The sequence below is a fragment of the Pituophis catenifer genome, unplaced genomic scaffold (genome assembly GCF_029215685.1).
Source record: "Pituophis catenifer annectens isolate HBS135680 unplaced genomic scaffold, rPitCat1.0.hap2 SCAF_3, whole genome shotgun sequence".
NCBI lineage: Eukaryota > Metazoa > Chordata > Lepidosauria > Squamata > Colubridae > Pituophis > Pituophis catenifer.
Genome location: NW_027256883.1, coordinates 161962668 through 161985083, shown reverse-complemented (window position 1 = coordinate 161985083; position 22416 = coordinate 161962668). Strand labels below are relative to the sequence as shown.

Genomic DNA, 22416 nt, shown 5'->3' with positions numbered 1-22416 from the left:
TTCCAACTTTGACTAGCTATAATTAACCCGAATGGCTGTTACAGGCAAGGGAAGAAACCAGACTGGTGCTCCTTGGACAAACAAACTAAGAATTTTGGATCTGAACCCTCCTGAAGTGGGATTCCAGTACTTTCCTGAACCTTGGCAAGCATTTTAATTCTTTAGTGGTCATTAGTTACAGCATAGTCAATCCTTTAAATAAGTGTTTCCCAACTTCAGTATTTTAACATGCATGGACCAACTCCCACAGTTTCCCAGCCAGTATGCTTTATCAAACAGAGCACTGCCTGAAACCTTTCCTCCACACATGGTATGCTTGTGTGAAATAAAATATGCATAATTGTTATTTAAGAGGGGAGTGGTGTTGGGTTGTTTTATGGATCACATTTTTTTCTGAGATCTGCTCAATAGGATGGGATAGAAAGTATTTAATAATGGAAAGAAAAAAAGAAGACAGATTTGCCACAAAAGACACCTAATCAGAATGAATCTTGCCATTTTCTGGAAATACGAACAAAAATCCTTCTGACATAGTTTGAAAGTTTGTATTTCTGCCTAAATAGAGTTACGTGTAGAACTTTAAAATATTCACCTCACAAGAACTCTCATCCATGATGCTGTCTCAAGAACATTGTTTTGAATGTGGATAGAAGCCAATAATTACAGGGCCTGGATATGTATCATGCTTGATAAGATTATTTTCTCCTTTGTAACATGCAGATATTTCCATTATTGTTATATGTGTTACATTGTAAAATGAAGTATATTACCTGTAGTGTATATAAATTATGTAAGTACTGGATCTCTGTCATATCATGTAATGCAAGTCATGTAATTACTCTTAGAATACTTTGGCCAGAGAAAGAAAATGCATACTTTTTAACCACTTTTAGAAAATGATACTTTCCACACACACAAACACACAAAATCTTGCATCAGTTTGAAAGCAGTTCTGGAACTCTGATTCCAAAATATCTTTGGCAGCAGAACTGATTTATTTCTGAGTCGGTAACACTATTTTTTTTTTAATAAGGTGCAGCTCTGTGAAGTTTCTATTTTTTATTTCTATTCAGTTAGTTTAGATGACACCCTACTCCAACCATTTTGTTTATATGTATCCATTTCCCCATTCCTGCCTCAATTTGTCTCCCTGCAGCTCAAGGTAAGGAAGTGATTTTTGCTGTTGGGCTCAGCACTGTAAGGCCAACAGATGGGTTTGAAGAGCAGGGACCAACTTCAAAGCGCTATTGGGGAATGAATGAGAAGCTTGCAGAGGCTCAGAGATTCTCATGGCATGAATGTTTGCCCCTTTTTATATCTAGCCATATTTGGAACTTAATAGACTGCCATGGCAGCAGCCTTGGCTAGCCACAAAGTATCATTCTGCAAAAAGTTAGCTGGTAATATGGAGACATGAGCAAACAGATTATAAAGTGAATGAGTGGCCTGAAATTCAAAACACAAATAATGTGACGCCATCATTCTGTCTCCCCCACCAAAACACAAAAGACAAATACCTGTTTCAGAAGATGGCATTTCTCTCTCTCTCTCTCTCTCTCTCTCTCTCTCTCTCTCTCTCTCTCTCTCTCTCTCTCTCTCTCTCTCTCTCTCTCTTTCTATCAGTCAGCCCATATTCCCAATTTCTCTCTTTGGTCATATATACAGTAAATAAGGAGACTCAGAGTTGAGGACAAAATTATAAAGAGATCCCATGCAGGATACCAGATGCATGACAATTTATTGGTTCTATTGGTTCAATTTATATGCCGCCCTTCTCTGGAGACTCAGGGCGGCTTACAATGCGTTAAACAATAGCCTTCATACTTTTGTATATACCTGCTTAGTAGGGCTTTCGGCCCGCCCTAAGCGGTGTTCTTTTTTATACAAAGTCAGCTTATTGCCCCCACAATCTGGGTCCTTATTTTACCTACCTCAGGAGGATGGAAGGCTGAGTCAACAATCCCTCTCCCCTTCCCCTGTTCACCCATTGATGCACCTTCTTACTTCTTTTCTGTGCAGAAACTCTTTTGCTGCTGGTGGTGGTTTAGGCTTTATCCTCCAATATATTGATTAAAAATGGGAGTATCTTGTGCAGTGAGGACTGAATAATTAACAGCAAGAAGGCAAAAAGAGCAGGGGCAGGGAGAGGAGAAAAGAGCAAACAATCTGGTGGACAACCATCATATTAGGACCCCAACACCATGAGATGTGCTGCTCCTTCCCAAACTATTTTCAACTTAAAAGCATTTGGTGGCACACAAACTGACACATATATGGGCCAAATTCTTTAAATGTTAAAACGTGAACATTCTTCCTTGCTTTCCAAATTTTGCCCCAAATTGGTTTCACACTGATTGAATTAAAATTGTAGGACCTGGGTATTAGTTCAATGTAATATTGGTGTGTTTTTATTATGGGATCTGAGCAGCTTTTTAAAATCTCCCTACATTTTCTTATTAGCTTAGCAATGCTATTATAAATTGGCTCCAGTAAGGAGAAGTTGTACTTTAGTCCAAGTGTCCCCTTTTTGGACTCATGAATACACTTAGAGTTCACTGTCATCAGATGGGGTGATGGTCACAAAAACATTTGAAAAGACGACAGGGTAGATTCATAGTTGTTACAAAATATATTTATTTATTTATACATTCTGCCTACAGTAAAAACTTTTGGTTTTAATTGCTTATGTACTACACTTGAATCACAGATGAATCACAGGATGTCTTCTCCAGCTGATAGGGAACAACAGCAGAAATCTGTATTTGTGAGCTTTCTAAATGTGTTGGATTGGTTACCATGTGACACAGAATGCTGGACTACATGGATCTTTGGTCTGACTCAGCAACTCTCCTATAGAAGTTCTTATGGGCATACCAAGAGCAACAGTAGAAAGACTAGAAATTTGTCTCTTGAAGGAAAGTACTACAACAGTGGTGGGTTGCTCCCAGTTCAGTCATCATCATTGACAATCTGCATGCGCAGAAGCTTCTGTGTGGCACTCCCATTGCAAACCGGTAGTAAAAGTAAGTGGAACCCACCCCAGTACTACAACCTACGATGCCTAAAACATCAAAGAATGTTGCACTCTTCAAATACAATAGGAACAGTAAGTATTTGCAACCTCACGTGTCTTCACCTTGCAAAGTAATCTATTTCCAGGCAAAACTGCTCTGAATTTGAGATGACTGGGAAACATCCTCCCAAAGTCATTAGAAAGAAGGGTGACCTATAACGCAGAAGAAATCTTGTTTGCTTTGTTTAATGCTTTCTTGAGTCAGGATGATAACCTTAATAAAAATATGATTTGACTCATTTAAATATATCAATATCAAATACAAATGACCTTTTCTAGCATGACAAGCTATCTACAAGTCAAATAGCTTTTGGTGGAATTTTTAAGTGATTGCCAAGGCTTACTAGGGCAAAGCCAAAGGTATTCAAATATAAGATTGTCACAGGGTTTGCTTTTGAACTGGAGATGTGATGCTTAGCAAAGGTCGCAAGCGATGAAAAAGCACACGACAGTGAAGGCTTTTTTACTTTTTGCTACATATAGTTATTTACACCAGATCTTTAAAAGATAATCCTGATGCCAGGTTTCCTCCCAAGTCTCCATCTCAGCAATTACTTTCCGCTATCTCTCCTACTTCCTCCCCTTTTCTCTCCAACTCTGTCCTTCTTTACTGGGCTAGACAAGAGACAGAGTGAAAGGAAAGAAACAAACAAACTGGATTACTAAAAAGAGTTAAGTATGTCTTGATTATTTTCAGCTCAGTTGAAACACTTTCCATTTTTTCATTGGGGAAGAACCTTTCTCAAAGTCTTCTACCCAGTCCTTCCTCGTAGACCAGGACTTTTAAAACAACAGTCATTTCCACTATCCTCTCCTGGGTCTTGAGTGAAGTCACCACTTGCAGCCAGCTAGTACCTATTTCTTATCTGGGCTCTTGGGTCTTCCTTCTGGTCTTTTCTTGCTTTCTTCCATGAAAGCCACCTCTGAACTGTTCTGTCCCTGAATAGGAGCTGACACTTGCCCTACATGCTTCATTTCAGCCTCTAATTCTCTTCAGCCTTTCCTCCAGCTTCTCCTCCAGTTTTTCTTTTCATTCTTGCTACATTTACTCTCCTTTCCTTTTCCTCACTCCTTTTTCTCTCTCCCTTTCTCCAAATTTTGCTTAGAAGGCAGCATGTCCTACAGCAACTAAGAAGATGGGTTTCTGCCTGGGGTAAAATCCAAAATTTTTCCCTACTAGTTCTGTGGGCATGGCTTGGTGGGTGTGGCAGGGGAAGGATATTGCAAAATCTCCATTCACACCCCACTTCAGGTGAAGGATATTACAAAATCTCCATTCCCACCCCACTCTGGGGCCAGCCAGAGGTAGTATTTGCCGGTTCTCTGAGCTACTCAAAATTTCTGCTACCGGTTCTCCAGAACCTGTTAGAACTTGCTGGATTTCACCCCTGGTTTCCGCCCAGGGTTGTTAGTCCCCAACATCCATATACTTTGCTGCACTAATGGACTGCTGTCTAAAATCTCCCCACACCAGTCCTAGCCAGCATCCAGGTCAGCTTATCAGGCCTCGTGGTGATGTTGGTGTCCTTTTCTCCTTTTTTTCCCCACTCTAAAAACTGGCTCACACCAGCAGAATAGCAGCCAGGCCAGGCCACAAAATCCATATGCCACAAAGATACATCAACATATTTTTCAAATGGTGCCTCCTTCCCACTTCTAGCCAAGATACACCATACACGATATTGTCCTTTCCTAAAATTTTGTTGGTTCTTCTCACTTTCCCATGTTGTGCAATGGGAAATGCAACAATGCAATGCAACAATGCAATGCAACAATGGCATCCCTTGTCTGAAAAAGTATGGGCAGACTAACAAAAGTATAATTTACAACATTTCTCACAAACAAAGATATTTTGGTGGGAATATTTCTCTTCAAACATATACTCCAACAAGCCTCACCAAAATGCATGCAATGTCAGCACTTCAAGCTGCATTTACTCTAGTGCTGACATAAGAGGGAGAAGCGGAGGCATCTGGAAAGGGACGTTTGACTTTTCACCTACTTATTTTCCCTGGAGATAATATCCCCTAGGAGATGGGATGGGAGGGGGGAAATTCCTTTGAGTTGGAGCAGTAGATTAGGGGTAGAATGACTTGGAAGATGGCCAATGAGTGCAGGGGAGTGGGGAACGGAAAGGGAGGGTTTTGGGTCTGGAAGTCAGTGTTGGCTTCGATGGAGTCGGGATTTAGAATGTCGTGCTTAATAAATAGTTTTCCTTCAAAGACTTTGTTTGAAATGCAATTTATTTGAGACGACCTCGAAACCTGACATGGAACACTTTTCTGATATATTTTATACAGTACAGAGTTTAGAGATAATTGTGGACATGTTCTTACTTCCTGTATCTTTCCCATACCATAACTAAGTTTCAAAAATTCCAAAAAGAAAAAAAAAATGCAAAATCATCAGTGAAGATGCTTTAGGATGCTATTGTTGGATGCCATTTTTGAATTCCATTCCCCTGCCTCAAAATAGGCTAATCTGGTCCCTTTGTTTGGCATTAATTCTCACTTAAAATAGTAAATTAATAATCTTAGGTTTGTTTTATTGGTTTTAACCAAATAATATATAAAAATACTCAGTAAAGGACACAGAGAAAACAGCATTTTTTTTCTTTTGTTAACCAGAAATGTCATCTTGAAGTTTGTTGAATTGATCCAAAAAATATTGTTGAAAAGAAATGTTTGACAATTTTAGCTGAGAAACAAGAAGCAGAGAAATACAGATACAGTATCACATTAAAATGAATCATGGATATATCAGTTCTTTGTGCTTTGAGCTATGGAATAGGTAAGGAAAAATATTGTAACAAGTAAACCTAACCAAGATTATATTAGTGGGACCAGTAAATAACAGCAATATAGTTCATGTGTGGTTTTCAAGAATAAAAAAACATTAAGAGACTATTTGAGAGGGATTACCACGCAACTCTGAAGATTCTATTACTCTAATTTTAATTGTCACTGATACAAAAAGCAAAGGATATCATGATAAAGCTTTTTACAGTACATTCAGAGGTATATCAGCAACATGATAGCACTGCTAGCAGGGCCTGTTAAGAGGTTCTGGTATGTTCTAACATTGAACTTATATTAGTATTAAATATATTTAATTAGTACTAAATATAGATATATTGATATAATCTCAACTTTCCTAAGCAGTTATGCTCAAAAGATACGTGCCAAGGACTTCAGATAAAAGTGGAACATTTGCCTTGGAACCATAAGAACTGGAAAAATACACAAGGTCATGTGGAACTTACATTCTCCCTCACCCCTCTCTGATACATTGACTTTCTTCCTAGCCTTTGCCATTTATGAAAACGTAAGACTGCAATGACCAGTGAACAGAGTTCGATCCGGTTAAAGAGAGCAAGAACTATATTGAGCAAATTTACTTAAGATTGGGCTGCTTATATAAGGTTTTTTGTGTGTAAACAATAACATAGCAATAGAATGAAATCTAATCACACGGAAGATCAATTGAAATTTATGAGGCTTCGTTTAATGTAAACTCCATTAATTTCAATATGTCTGCTCTAAGCAGAGTAAGTCTGCATTTGCATAATAGTAAACTCCTGTTGGAGATTACATAGTAAATCAACTAATGCACAAAATGCTGTCAAAGTATGAACATTTCCTATAATCTGTTGGAGAGAATGTATGTGTTAGAAATGCTTTTTCCCCCTCTTTATATACAGATTATGAATATATCTTTATAAATTCTACTCTTTATAAATTTATGTTCACAATGACCTGTTATCTCACTGTGCACAAATCCTTCATGATACGTTTGACAATTCAAGAGTGAGAACAACAGAATGTTTTGGGCTGGCACTTACAATTTTTTGATTAATGTTTCTTTTTTAATTTTAATTTTTTTATGCAGAAAATTAAAATACAAACTCCAAAGGAAATTTTTTTTTTTAAAAAAAATACAAAAGTAAGACAAAACTGGACAAAAACATTTTAAACATGTGAATTAAAAGACAAAAAACAGAAATTCATATTATCTTCCCCCAACTGAGCACTAACAAATATGTTACAGAAATAATAGCTTTCTCCCCTTACAAAGAGGTCTTAAGATCTACATCTATTAGTAACCAATTCACCTGTGATACACCTATTTTATATTAATGTAGAATTGGTTACTAATAGATGTATTAGTTTAACTTCAACAAGGAAGTTAAACTTCAGAGCTCTCTGCAACAATCTATTATTGTAATTAACTCTTAGAAAGTCTACAATGGTTTCTTATCTGTCACAAATCACCCTAATTATCTCTGATCCAACAATAAACCATTCCTTAGATTACTCTTACTAATAATGCCATTAACTAAGGATCTTCCCAGCAATTGCATTTCATTCACAAGGACTATTACTGCAGTCTCTGATGTAAATATTTCTGCAGCATCCATTGTTCAAAGGTCTTTCTGAAAACACAGCAGCCCATCTTGCCAAGAGAATCCAGTCCATCACACATGATTTCCATTATTTCTGAATTTTTTGTACCTGTTTCCTTTTCAATCTTTTCTGCCAAGGCTATAATAGTCAGACTAGATTTTCTTCTTCATGTCTGGCAGCAACAAATCAAATTCCAATCCATCAGATTACAAATTGAGTCCAATTGTTATTTTCTGCTTTTGGGTACCATCCTGGGTTTTATCTAGGCTTTTAATATGGTTTTATGTGCATCATGTTTAGTCAAGGAAAGTAATGTTGCAATAAAAACAATAAAAATGATTCAAAAAAGATGGTGACAAGGGTAAAGCATCTAAGACACAGAATGGTACCCCGATCCTAAACATCTCTACCAGTATAGCATCTCCAATTTGTTGAGGATTTCAGTAATGTTACTTGAAACGAATAGTTTGGTATATTGTGATTGGCAGCTGCTTAGTCCTATACATATAATCAAGTCATGAACTACTCTGAAACTGATTGGCAATATAGTAACTACAGCAAATGATACATATTGGAGATCCTGATAAGTTTTCAATGTATTTACAGAGAGCAAAGTGAATTGGTCACCAGAGATTAGAGTTTTTTTGTTGAATTAAGATAACTTGTTATTCAGAAGAAGGTGAGTACTACTTCAGTAGCTATAAAATAGCAACAAGATGTAGAGCAGGCACCAGCACAACTGGAGATCTTTGGTGGAAGGAGCAGCATGAAGTGCCTAGCAATTCTCTTCACTCTTGTGGCTTTTTCTGAATGTTTTGTTGAGTCAGTCCTCATTTTATTACTAATATTTTCATCACTGACAGCTGCAATTGTTTGCTTGTTTACTTGATTTATTCATGAACTTTCTATTCTGGCAATACAGGGGAGATAAACTATGGATGGTATATTCAGATTTAAAATTACATTGTTATTTTAATACAATACAATGCAAAGAGAAAGCAGATTGAGCCAATATTAAAGGCATTATTATACTCTTTTGGTTTTACTAATATATAAACGTTATCTTAAATATTTTAAATATTCTAGATATTAAATATCTAGAAACTAGTTAAAAATTTCAACTAATGCTTTTAAAGTTTAAAAATGGAATAAATTAACTTGTAGCATTTTCTTTAGGCAGTCATATCATCTCTTACATTTGTGCAACTCTTTTGGATGTATGGTTTATTATGTTCATGAGTTTGGGCTGTATTAATATTTTTGCTGCTGAAGGAGTCAAGTTGAAAGCCCATGATATTTGACTGAAATCCATAAATGTTTTTACTTAATTTAGATATAGAGTGGATGACAATGTGAAACAGTATAACTTTTTTTTTTTCCATTAAAAGGAACACATGTATAGGAGAGGAATGACAACATAGCATCTATTCATTTTGTTCTTGTATGCTAGGGTTCCCCTTTGGAAAGGAGAGAAACTTAGAGATATTCTTAGGAAGAAACATTTGCTGGAAAGTCTTCTACAGAAACATCGTTATGACATTAGTACTAAGTACACCACACATTCTCCAGATGTTTTCAATCCTGGTCAGCTGGCTGATGAACCACTCATGAACTACTTAGATGTAAGTTGCTGATTTTCTTTTGCTTTGCCAATAGGAGAGAATATAGGTAGCTCAGGGTTGAACTGTGGAGTCCTTGATGCTCTCTAGCTTGGAGCCCTGTGTCCAGATAGTATGTTTTAACATGGGAAAACCTTTTCCCAAATGTATGTTATTTCCTGTGATATTTGAACAAATGTAAATTATTTTACCAATATAAATGTCAAAATGCAAGTGAAATAATGCTAGCTCGATTACTCTTATTTATGTAGCTAAAAGGGTGGCGCACCCTTTTGTTAATTCATTTGGTTTCTACCTTGTTTTATTATTTCCTTCTATAGATGCTTTTTCTATTGCTTTATTTTGTAACACTTAGGTTTATGGTGTTTATTTCATGCCTCAATATTAAAACATTGTCAAAAAGATCTACTGTACTTAGGTCTTCCAACATTTATTTATTATTTACAAATTAACAGTCCCAGTACTATGGAACAATCTATATTGGAACACCACCGCAGGAATTCACTGTTGTGTTCGACACTGGATCATCAAATCTCTGGGTACCATCTATATTCTGCAATAGTCAAGCATGTAGTAAGTAACTGTCTTCATCAGACTTGATCAAATGGATTCATAAATGTACTAAATTGTATTACATATACTGGATAGCAGTGATAGCTATAAAAGATGCAGTTTCACTGCATCGTAGCTAGAAAATCCTGCAAGATGAAAAAAAAAAATTGCCTGAAGCCATTGCTCTACTTAATGAAGAACTTCTCTAAACAGGGATGCAGATCTGATAATGGCATGAGAGGCCCTGCTCCCTGAAATTTCACCCAGCTGTCCTGAAGGCATGCCATTGTAGCAGAATACACAGCTAGCACTGGCTTTCTTAAAAATGAGGAAAACTCATTTTGCAGCACAGAGGGGAAAGCACTTGATACAGGATAGCCTGCGTTTCTGTGGAGAGGACATTTTGTCTGCTTCAGTCCTCTTCTTTTACTGCTATTTAGCACTGTGTGGGCTTGAAAAGTAGACCAAACAATAAATTAAAGGAACAAAACAAGGTCCGTTAGCATGCTATTGTGATGAGCTCAGGCATAGAAATATGCTTACTTTATTTCATTTTATGTTTTTAAAGATCAGTAGAAGGGTACAGGGCAAGGCAAGAAGTGGGCATGGTAAATTGGCAGTTGATACCAATAGAATACATATAGCTCAGGGTTCAACTGTGGACTTCTTGGTGCTCTCGGAACTTGGTTGTTTTCTTGCAGACATTCTGTTACCTGGCTGTGTAACTTCTTTAGTGCTAGCACCAAATAAAACGTTTGCAAGAAAACAACCAAGCTAAGAAAGCACCAAGGACTCTCCAAAGCAGTTGATTTCTGGTCAACACCTAAGAGCTGGTTACTTTGCCTGTTCAAGGCTACTGCCCATAAAGGGCAGATACTGATCAGCTGGGCAGTTCAAACCCTATAAATGTTCCATATCCAGGTATACATCCAAGATTCAAAAAGATTTAGAATGATAGAGAACAGCATCCCATGAACGTTAAATAAGAATCAGGAGAGTTTGGCAGTGGGATTTTAGGAATAAGGCCCACTGAGCGCAAGGGGATTTGGCTTCTAACAATAAGCAGGTATAGCATTTGGGTAACCGAATGCAATCTTCTAAGGCAGGGGTGTCAAACTCAATGTCATTGAGGGCCACATCAGGGTTATGTTTGACCTCAGGGGGCCGGGGTGGGTGTGGCCAGGGTGAGTGTGGCCAGCTTCATGTCACTCGTGTTGGCGGCCTCTGTGGTGGTCTGTGGTGCCAGCGAAAACAGGCTCCTGAGCTCCGTCTTTGGTTGCCACGACCTGCTGCAACCCTCTTTCACTGGGAGAGGGTTGCAGGAAGCCATAGCAACCAAAATGGAGCTCAGGAGACCGTTTTCACTGGCAGAAGCACTGCGGGCCAGTCCTTCGCTGTTTCCAGGGCAGCCCCGCGGGCCAGATTCAGCCCCTGGGCCTTGGGCTTGACACTCTTGTTCTAAGGAATATATTCCACTGAATATTATGGGATTTGATTTCGGGAAGACATTTATATGACTGCACAGATAAATTTTAGTTTGTAAAAGCACAGGGTAATTTTCAGCAAAAGGTTTCAAAATGGTCGTGTTAAAATCAATTTCCGTCTTTGAAGACTGACGCAAACAGTAACATATCATATTTTCCAGAAATAATATTCTTTTTATCTTAAGTGATATTCCTCTAGTAAATAATTCTATCCACTAGTTTTATTAACTATTTATGTGGCTTTTCCTTTTAATTGGCTAATAAAAGGAAAGCATTTCCTTTTAATCAGCTAATAATAATAATAATAATAATAATAATAATAATAATAATAATAATAATAATAATAATATAATTCAAATGCTCTGCACTGTAAAGCATTGCAATATTTTTCCTCAGGAAGAAATGTATATTGTACTGAGCTTGATACCCACCATTGATTAAAAGCTGGTTTAATATTAATTAATTACTGGTGTTTTTTGTTTTTTTTTTACATTTAGCAAAACATCAACGATTTAACCCAAGCCTTTCTTCTACTTTCAAGAGCGCAAGAAAGACTATGGCCATTTGGTATGGCACAGGAAACATGAAGGGCTTGTTAGGATACGACACAGTGAAGGTAAAACCATGCATTTCTATAGCTACCTAAAAGATGAGCAGATAATAAATGGTTAATAAAGTCTATTTCCAACAATGGTGTAGTTCAGAGGTGGATGTTTAACCGTATAGGGTCATGTTGGCGAACCTATGGCATGCGTCCTGGAAGTGGCATGCAGAGCCATTTTTCCGGGCATGCAAGCCGTCGCCAAACTCACCTGAAACTGCGCATGTGCGCCTCTGGTGCACATGCGTGCAATTCAGGGGACCCAGCTGGTCTTTGGAGCTCTCTTGTGCATGTGCGCGTGTTTGTGCATGCGCGTAAGATTGTGCATGCATGCACAGACAGCGTTTGCACGCATGCATCGCATGCACAAAAGCTGTGCGCATGTGCATATGGTGAGATTGTGCACGCAGCGTGCACTAGTGCACATGTGCAAAAGCTGTGTGCATGCACAGATGGTGTGGTTATGTGCGCAGCACATGGGGAGGAGCTGCATGTTACCGCAGGTGGCACACAAGCGTGTGCAGGGCGTGAAGCGTGTTCCTCTTCGGCACTCGGTAAGTAAAAGGTTCGCCATCACTGGTATAGGATAACATTTGTCCAAGGGATTGTTTGCTCTAGATGTGCATAGTTTATGCTTCTTATTGGTTCTCTTTTTTATTATTTTTTAAAGTTGTATACTAGTGTCTGTATGGCTTTAGAATTCAACCTCCCATGTTAGGCTATGGTACCTGAACATATTAGAGATAGCAAGGCAAGTTGTGGGTAGTTATTTAAAAAAATAAAATCAGATAACAGTCACAACCATCAAAGCTCCTGCCCTTTTTAAGGGGATGGGATGTTTTTCAAAAAAACCAGGTGGTGTTTCAAATTCATGGTTGTGGGCACCGACTTGGCCTTATTGATACCCACCCATCCCATCCCATCAACATCCCAGTAACAACGGATGTCTTATGCTCATTTCTGCGAAGGAGGGGGAAAAATGACAGAAATGACATACAGAAAGGAGCTCACACTAAGGTCTGTGCATGATGCCAGCAGCTATACATTCACCTTGGAGCCTGAGAGCAAAACAAAATAGAATTGTTACTGGTTTTGGGCAAACTCAGTCTCTTCAGTAATTTGAATTAATTAGTAAAAGGCCGTGGCTGACTCAGTTATTGTCTTGAAGCCGTGATATTTATTAATTTAATTGTGTGCTGAAGAATATGAGCCTAGGCTTATGGGGGTGGCCGTCACTCATAATATTAAAAGTCTGCTCTGGGGTTCACCAGGTTAATAGATAAAAGAAAACTGTGTTTCTCTTCTAGGTGTCCAGCTACTCTGATACCAATCAACCTTTTGGTTTGAGCACTGAAGAGCCAGGAAGCATTTTTACCTATGCAAAGTTTGATGGCATCCTAGGCTTAGCCTACCCCTCAATTTCGGTTGATCAAGCAACTCCTGTCTTTGATAATTTGATGAAAGAAGGTTTAGTGCAACAAGACTTGTTTTCTGTTTATCTCAGCCGGTAAATAATATTTTGATCTACCAGTTGTTGTTAGTGGTGGAAGGAAAATGGAATAGATTTCTTTGGCAGCCCAATCATGTCACCTGAATAACACAGAGTTGGGTTGTATTCTTAAAGTGTATGAGATGGCCATGGATTATAACTCTATAACAATTCAACAGCAAAGATTAAGACAGCTGTTGTTCTAGCATTTGAGCTTGCATGAGCTTGCATTTGTGTAAAGGCCAAACTTCTCACAGCAAAATGTCTATGGAGATTCTCTATCATCCTGGTCATGGTTGTCCCAAAGGTGCTTTTCTAAAAGGCAACTGGATTTTCTTGGTTTTTTCCCCTTGTTTTAATTCTTAGAGGCCTGGGGTGCAGTGGTTAGAATGCAGTATTGCAGGCTAATTCTGCAAACTGCCGATTGCCAGCAGTTCAATTCTGACCGCCTTGACTCAGCCTTTCATCCGATGTCAGTAAAATAGGACTCAGTTTATTGGAGACAATATGCTGACTCTGTAAACTGCCTAGAGAGGGCTATAAAGCACTGTGAAGCAGTATATAACTTTAAGTGCTATGCTATTGTTTCTCATCCAAAAAGTTTCTTTAGTTCAGAAGCTTTTTGAATGAGAAGTGAAACTTTTTCAAGGAAAAAAACCAAGAAAATCCAATTATCGTTTGAAAAAGCACCTTTGGAACTTCTCATGGCAAGTTCTCTTAATGATTCTGCATTAGGTTTAAAGTAGCATGGGATATCTCTGATTCCACTATGTCAGCAGTAGTAGAGAACTGAGCCAATGGATTTCTGGGTCAGCTATGGTTGTGTTGAAATTGATGTTTTCTTTTGCAATTCTTTGAAAAGCTGGAACTCCATAGAGCTTATGAACAGATTGTTTCATTAATGGGGTGATCCTTGAGCACTTCTACCTGGTCCTTTGCTTGGTGGCATTTTTCCCCCAAATATGCACAAAGTGAAGAAAAGTCTTGAATGGATGGAAAAAGTGGGAAAGAGCAAGCAGATCCTTTTGGTTTCTTTTGTTGCATGTGTGGATGAGGAATCTTTTTTTTAAATTCTGGGACATGGGAGAATATCAGTTATTATTTAATGTTCTTTGTAATCATGATATGAACATCTTCTGGCACTTTGTAACAGTAAAGCAAGTTTTTGAAAAGTCACAATTTTAGCTGAAAATTTAATATGCATCAAATGGCTTGACAACTTCATATTCATGTTTCAGAAAAGCAACTGGGAGCAAGATCACTTTTGGTGGAATAGATCATTCTCATTATACTGGTTCTATTAACTGGATCCCTGTGAGTCAACAAACATACTGGCAGATTTCAATGGACAGGTAAGCAGGATTTGCCATAAGTACTATTATTTAGATTATAAACAATATACTATATAGATTGAGCTCTTTACTATTATTGGACATTACAAGTGAAAAAAAAGGAAAATAAGACAAGCTCTGGAAAGAAAAAAAATTCTGGAAAGAAAATTTTGATTACATATGGCATGTTACATACTCGAAGAGCAGAGGTTCCTGCTCTAAAAAATTCCCAGCTACATTTATTATAATTGCTTTCTGCAGTTTCAAACACATATCCTGGTTTTGCCTTGACTAATTATATAGTATAGAATCATATTAGTCACCCTCACAATAACTTCTTAAGGGACACATTAATTATATTTTAACAAGTGGTAGCCTTTTTTATTTCTAGTATCACCATCACATGATTTCTGTTTCTTAGTGTTTTAGTGAATGGTAATACGGTTGCCTGCAATAGTGGCTGTCAAGCAATTGTTGATACAGGTACCTCCCTCTTGGCTGGTCCACCATCCGGCATATCTAGCATCCTACAAGCCATTGGAGCTAAACAGGGGCAGGTAAGATTAAACCCCTTATTCTCTGCCATTGTATTTGTCATTCATTACACTTGAAAGATTCTTCTACTCATCCTTATCACACTGATGGCCATACAATACCAGGCTGTAAGGGGTTAGGTATGGAAATACATAGATTGGTAGATATCTGATTTGTATTACTGCTCAGTTTGCATTGTGGATTTCCACTTCAGCAGATTTCTGCCTGTACATTTCATTAAAATTCAAATGTAAATTTGATAGTCTTGTTAAGGTTTTGTTTTACGTATAAAGTGTATGAGATGATCATGGGTTATGGCTGTAAAAATCCTTAAATAGTAAAGAATATTAAATCTCCCTAGAGATTGATTAAGAAAACACTTCCTGCATTTATCATATAATCAGAGTAACTGAAACTATCTTGATTTGCAAATTGATGTTCACCTCAAGCATAAAACTTAATGTTTATGGAGTTTCTCAGTCATCCAGGTCATGATTGCCCAAAGGTGTTTTTTCAAAAGGTAATGGGACTCCCCCCCCAAAGACATTTAATTTCTCATCCAAGAAGCTTTTTCAGTTCTGAGCTGAAGAAGCTTCTTGGATGAGAAGCGTAATGTCTTCAAGGAAAAACAAAAAAAAAAAAAGCCCAGTTGCTTTTTGAAAAAGCACCTTTGGGACATAACACTTAATAAACATAATAGTGAATTACCACGTAAGACAGCAATTTTACTTTCTTGAAATTTCATATGTGGAACAAAAATGTTGCATTTTGTGATTTAAAAAAAAATACTATCTGTTGTGATCAGAATAATTCAAGAACACTCTTCCTTGTTTTGTGTAGCGTGTAATCAACTGCAGCAATCCCAGTCAACTGCCTGATATTGTTTTTGTGATCAATGGAATCCACTATCCACTGAGCCCAGCAGCTTATACTAATCAGGTACATAATAGATTTAGATTTATACTCAGTGCTTGGTTACAACTATTTCTATGCAGATTAGAAGTGCATAACTCTGTCCAAGGCAAGGGATGAAAATGGAAAGATGGAGGCAATCTTTTGTAAGAAATATTCTTAGTAATGCAGTTTGGGTCTGGAGATGTTCTTTTGAAGTACATCTCAAATTCAAGGATAAAGGTGCTCTGTGGAAGCGCAATCATACCTGCTCTCAGATACTATTAGATTAACATAGATTTGATTCTTGAATACGGTTTTTGACTTTTAGTAATTTTGTCCTGCAGGTTACATGTTTATCACCATCAATATTTTTTGATCCAAAATTTTCAGTATGATATCAGGTGTCGCAAGTGTTTTTTTAGCTGTTCCAGGAAAGGCAAAATGTGGAAGAAAATAATGCTGTTTTCCCCTTAGTTTCCTCTTTGCACAGAAAATTGCAAAATCTCACTTTCTGCATTTTCTTTTTAAGACCACAATATGTGTTTTTGCAATGGCAGTGAGAAAAAAAAAGTCTGCTCGCCATTCTACTTTTAGTTACTTGAAGTCAAAAGGTTACACGAAAGGAAAAAGAGCAGCTATAATCTAGATCAGAGCTTCTCAACTTTAGCAACTTGGTGGCTGGGGAACTGTGAGAGTTGAAGTCCACATATCTTCAAGTTGCCAAGGCTGAGCAGCATTAATCTCTAGATAGAACATGATGTACAGTATTTTATATGGAAAATACATGGGACGTAAAGCTATAGTCTGATAAGTTTTATTACTCCTTTATTCCAGATACCACTATGTCCAACTACCCCAGCACACCATAGTTATGTTCCCACAATAAAATGAAAAGCATAAGCATAGCAGTAAAACAAAGGCCCAAATTTGATGTGCTTGGGAGATCCTTCCTAGCATACCTGTCAAGTGCCAGGGAAATCAGGAGATTCAGATTCAAATAAATCTGAGTATAAAGATTTATTGCAAGCTTAAGCTGTCTACAAAATCTGGGTTAGCAATGGTCAAGGGAAATGAGCAGAAATTAAGAGGCATTCGTGGGCTGAGCTTAGATCTCTTGCGGATTTCAAGGGGCTTGTGACTTATGACATGTTTGACCCCTCCTCAGGTTCAGCCTGGTCATCTCATACTATTCCTGGCATCTCTGCACTAGACTTACCAGATATTGATGCCTGCTGATTATATACTATCTTATCCAATTCAACTCTTCAAATATGCTGAATTATAATTCCAACAATTCTAGAAAAGTATGGGCCCTAATTTTAGCTCTGCTGTCTGGGAATTCTAGGCATTGTCCCAAAACATCTAAGTAACCCTACCTATATTATCTATGTCTGGGGGATACTAATCAGTGAGTAGTTAGTACACGAAAATAATAACACAGAACCAAGTTAATCACCCTGTGAAAAAATAGGCTGCTAAGGAATCTCCTCCATTATATTATTTCAGGGCTCAATGAATATGTGGAAACCACAGTCCACTTCCAAGCCTGAATCTCCTTATAATTTCTATATATGTGCTTATTGAATTGTATTTAAACTATAAATAAATGGAATAAGCTGATTTGCACAACATCCTAAACCACAAAGAATCAAGCCAAAATTTACACTAACCAAGCATATCCATTTGTTCGGATGAGTCTGTAAATTTTTAACTGATCTCTCAACAGTGTTATCTCCTGAAAATTTATACTCTTGATATTAATAACTCTCAATAAAAACAAATAACTTCTATATTATTGATGCCTTCCTGGATTAAAAGTACAGCGATACAAAACAACACTATTACAATGTCCACATAAATTCACTGGCATTTCCCCCCTGAACTAGCAGAAAGGGTTTCAATACTATCCTGTCTCACTGTATCTGCTGGCACAGTTCAAAGAGAGGATAATGTTACAGTTCAATTCTTTTCGCAATGAAGCAACACACAAAGCATTTCACAAATCTGGATCTCCATACAGCTTTTAAAGAGCTTTCTTACTTGAAGAATTGGATTTTTATTCCTTTGGATATCATCTTAACTAACAATCTCTCTGTAGACCATACACTAGCGTTTATTTTATTTTGTTTATATGTACCTTTATATATTTTCACTTGCTTTTGTGTGTGTGTGTTTGTAGGTTTACTGGTACAATTTGACTAAAATTAATTCATTGAATAACCCCTGCACAGATTCAGTCTTATGGCTGTTTTTTAATTTTTGTTGTTGTTGTTGTCTTCTTCCTTCTCTCTAGATTTTACCAGGCTATTGCACCGCTGGTTTCCAAGCAACTGGTGGGAGTAACTGGATTCTAGGAGATGTGTTCATAAGAGAATACTACAGCATTTTTGACAGAGGCAACAATCGAGTTGGGCTGGCAAAGGCAATCTAAGAAAAAAAACCCTGCTTTTTACAACAGTGAATACTGTATCTGTTTAATCTGTTTATTTACGGGACCGCCTGCTACCACCAATAGCCTCCCACTGGCCGGTATGCTCTCATAGAGAGGGGCTCCTCCGGGTGCCGTCAGCCAAACAATGTTGACTGGCAGCCCCCATGGGGAGAGCCTTCTCTGTGGGGGCACCTACTATCTGGAATGAGCTCCCCCCGGAGATACGGAGGATCGCGGATCTGCGCACCTTCCGTCGCGCTCTCAAGACTTTTTTATTCAATCAAGCCAGCCTGGCCTAAATCTTTCCCCTTTAAAATGTAAATTTTAATTTGTTTTTAAAATTATTGAGTTTTAAATTTGTCTCGGCCAAATTGTTTAATTTGGTTTTATTCTGTTTTTAAAATTTGTATTTATGTGTTTTATTCTGTGGCTGTTCACCGCCCTGAGTCCTTCAGGAGTAGGGCGGTATACAAATCCAATAAATGAAATGAAATGAATGAAATGAAATGAATCAACACATCCATCTGTAGTTTAACTTCTCAGCAATGTACTGAATTAACTCTAGTCCTGTATTTTTAAACACAATAGCTGATAATTCGCAAATGATAGCACTATTCAGGTATTTCTGATTACTCTTGCATGCAAAAAATAAATACATAAATAATATCTTGTTCCAAAGCTGTGTTCTTTGCACATATTCATGTCGGCTTGCACGAGCTGTGATAAAACATATTAGATTCCTAGACTGACAGAAAACAATCTCCAGGTAGAGATTATACTTTTATATTGGTCATAACTACCTGCCAACTGACTCTTTGAAAGGAAGGTGTTCCTGGTTAGATAGAAGAAACTGGTCTTTGACATAAAACATTTCTTTACTAAGTTCCCATATGTGTGGCCTTGCCATATATTTAAAAAAAAAATAGGATTCAGGAACACAAGGCATAGATCAGGAAGTAGGAAATCTGCTTATGCTTATTTATATTTATAAATGCATATTTATGGTTCTTCCTCATATCTAGAGAAATGTGCCTTGAGTGGAGAGGAAAGTATGTTGGTCTAAAAAGCACTGGCCCCACAGCCTACCTTTAGCAATCCAATTAGTGCTGCTACCGCCCCACATTGTAACTTGTGGTAGCTTCAGGGTAACAATCAGCAAAATCTCTGATGTCTCTCCCTGTCCCATCAGGGATATTTATGTGTGGGGAAATGAATTACCAATCATTCTCCAGAAAGTATGACTAACTAGGGTTGGGGAACTTCAAAGATGGTCTGATGCCTTTCTTTGCACTCAGCTAGGATATTATCTGGAGTTGGTTTGTTTGGGGTAGTTCACAGTCAACTTTTACTTATTGACTGTTTGTTTGTCAGGAGAACAGTTGTCCCTCCATCTGCTGAATGATTTGAAGGCTGATATGGCAAAATAGCCTGTGTTTTTCAAATGGCTGTATTGGAAAGCATGGGGTAAACTACCCCTAAGCCTTCACTGCTTCTTCTTGTCTTCATTTTCATGTTAAACTGTCTGTCTCAGCAGTCCCGTTGTCTGTCTTCACTCTGCTCACCCAATTATTCCTTCAAAACAGCAGCAGCTGCTGGTCTTCCATCTATAATCTGACATCAGTCCCACCTATGGAAGAGGGGGCGGGGCAGGGGGGGAATACTTGGGAAAGCGAAACATGCCTTCTCGAGGAACTGCTTCAAGGTCGCCTAGCTAGAGGAAGAAGGAGGAGGCATACCAGAGCACGCCTGAACTGACCATTAGGAAAACAGCTTGCAAGATCATAATTGGATACTTTAATTGGGGTGGGAAATGAAAACCAATCAAGGAGGGGAAAGGGAAAAGTATAACATTTGGGATTTTGGTGCACAAATCTCAGTTCTGGGTAGGCAATCCACTTGATCTTTAATAAAACTATACCTTTCTCAACAAACGGAGCCAAGGATCATTTTTATTTGGAGATTAAGTGAGGGCAGCCTCACACTGACATTGAATATTGTGTTAAAAGACTGCTCCAGCTGGCTTTGGCTTTGCTCAGGGAGCTCCTTGGGAAGTCTTTTTTTTCCCCAATGAAAATAACATTTTGGTGATCTGGGATATTCACCATCCTACATTGCAGCCCTTCAACCCCGAGCAAGAAGTTGAAAAAATAACTGGCAGCTAATTAGTCTCATGGAGAGAACTTTCAAAAATAACAGTAATAAGATAAGGTATCCATCTCCCTGACAGCCACAACAAAAATGGTAATGGAACACAAAGTCTTAAGCAGCTCTTAGCAGACCTCTGATTTCTTCTCCTCTATGCAGAAGGACTCATGAAAAATCCACAAAAGATTGAAAACACTTTTTTGTGTTAAAACCCATCTTAGCCTGCCTTATCAGCAGGCTAATTACAAGACAAACACTCCAATGTCAGGAATGTTCTTAGCAAATAATAAGTGGGGTATCTTCAAACCTTAGAAAGCAGGGCATGTCTATAAATCCCTTGAAAAATTGCATTTCATTGAAGACAAAACCAATTCATTTCCTACCCAAATCTCTTTGAACCAAATAAACTTAGCTCACATGAAAGAAGTGATAGGCCACAAAAAAAGCATGTATACAGGCAATCTGGGCCTATAGAGATGGTCTCAGTTTGCTTAACGTTCAGAAAATTTAAGGCTGTCAATTAATGCTACTGATGGAGGCTGTTTTCCATACATCTTGCATTGCCAAAAGCTGGGGAATAGCTTTAGCTCTGATTTTTGGGGGGCAAGTGGGGATCATCTTTTGACATTCATTGCAGGAATGTCTGACTTCTGAGCAAGGAGAATAGATACTGATATTCACAGGAGAGATTGCACCAAGTGAAAGGAGAAAGTTCTTTTTTTACCTTCAGCTCCCATGAACTTAATCTGCATAGAAATTAATTGGGGTGGGCATGGGGGGAAGGACAGAGGAAGGAGGACACTTTTATGGACATCAGTGGAAATTTAGAACTCAGAAAAAAATAGATCCAGATCTACGGCCCCAGGTTTAGCAACATCACCAGCTGACATATTTTTGAAAAATATAGGCAGGAAACTCAAACTCAAGAACCATCAAAGTATGAGGTTGTAAATTTTATATTTCTTTATTTTTCTACAAAAACAAAGGGGAAATAAAACAATAAAGAAAGAAAGCATCAGCTAGTAAAATTATTAGCTAAGTTCAACTAATTAATGCATTTAAAATACCTTAGTTTTTATAAATAAAGTATTTTAAACGGATTAATAAACAGATAACTAAAACAAACACACACACACCCTTAAAAAAACAGAATCATGGACATAAATCAAGAACCATTTTGAAAAAGATTAAAATGGTGAGTTCAAATCTCAGAACATCCTCCCAGAGTATTTGAAGAATTGGGCTTAATATGAGAGCCAATATATAATGTATTGCTTAAGGTATGGACCAAGAGCAGGGCGATCCAGCCAAATCCAGCCAGATAATACCTTCAGCAATGAAACTCAATAGCTGACTTTTTCTCAGACAATTTTATCTCACAGCATTATTGTTTTGGAATAAAATAAATAAGGAGATCCTCAGGGAAGCTGCCTTCAGCACCTGGAGAAATATTTAACTGGATTTGGTTCAACAATTAATGTTTAACCAGATAAAATGATAATAAAACGATCTATCTTATTACTTCTTGAACAAATTTATTCTCATACTTAAAAAGAGAATAACCATGATGTATTAGAGTGCTCAGAGATCTTGGAACAGTAGTTGATTCCAAACTCAGTGTAGGTTTGCAGTGCAATATGGCTGTTCCAAGAAAAATGCAAATTTAGGGCTTTGGGGCTTTGAGAATTGCTTAAAGCAAAAATAACATTTTAAGAAGAATTTATTCCTACAAGCAATGATAATGAAATTTGTTGCTATGACACAAGTTCCATTTTTAAGTACGACATACAAAAATGGAATCTAGACTGCAGTTTAAAATTAACAGCAACCTTTTATAAACTATTCCTAAATATTCAACTC

The 22416-nt window shown here is 37.6% G+C and overlaps 1 protein-coding gene across 1 annotated transcript; it reads left to right on the top strand.

Moving 5' to 3' along the window:
- Positions 1 to 31: 31 nt before the first annotated feature.
- On the top strand, positions 32 to 18411 carry LOC139315070 (embryonic pepsinogen-like). Its single transcript, XM_070941095.1, has 9 exons — positions 32 to 126; positions 8927 to 9098; positions 9551 to 9668; positions 11629 to 11747; positions 13040 to 13239; positions 14460 to 14573; positions 14974 to 15109; positions 15927 to 16025; positions 18274 to 18411. Exons 1-9 carry the CDS (start codon positions 32 to 34, stop codon positions 18409 to 18411), a joined length of 1191 nt encoding a protein of 396 aa, XP_070797196.1.
- Positions 18412 to 22416: the final 4005 nt, after the last annotated feature.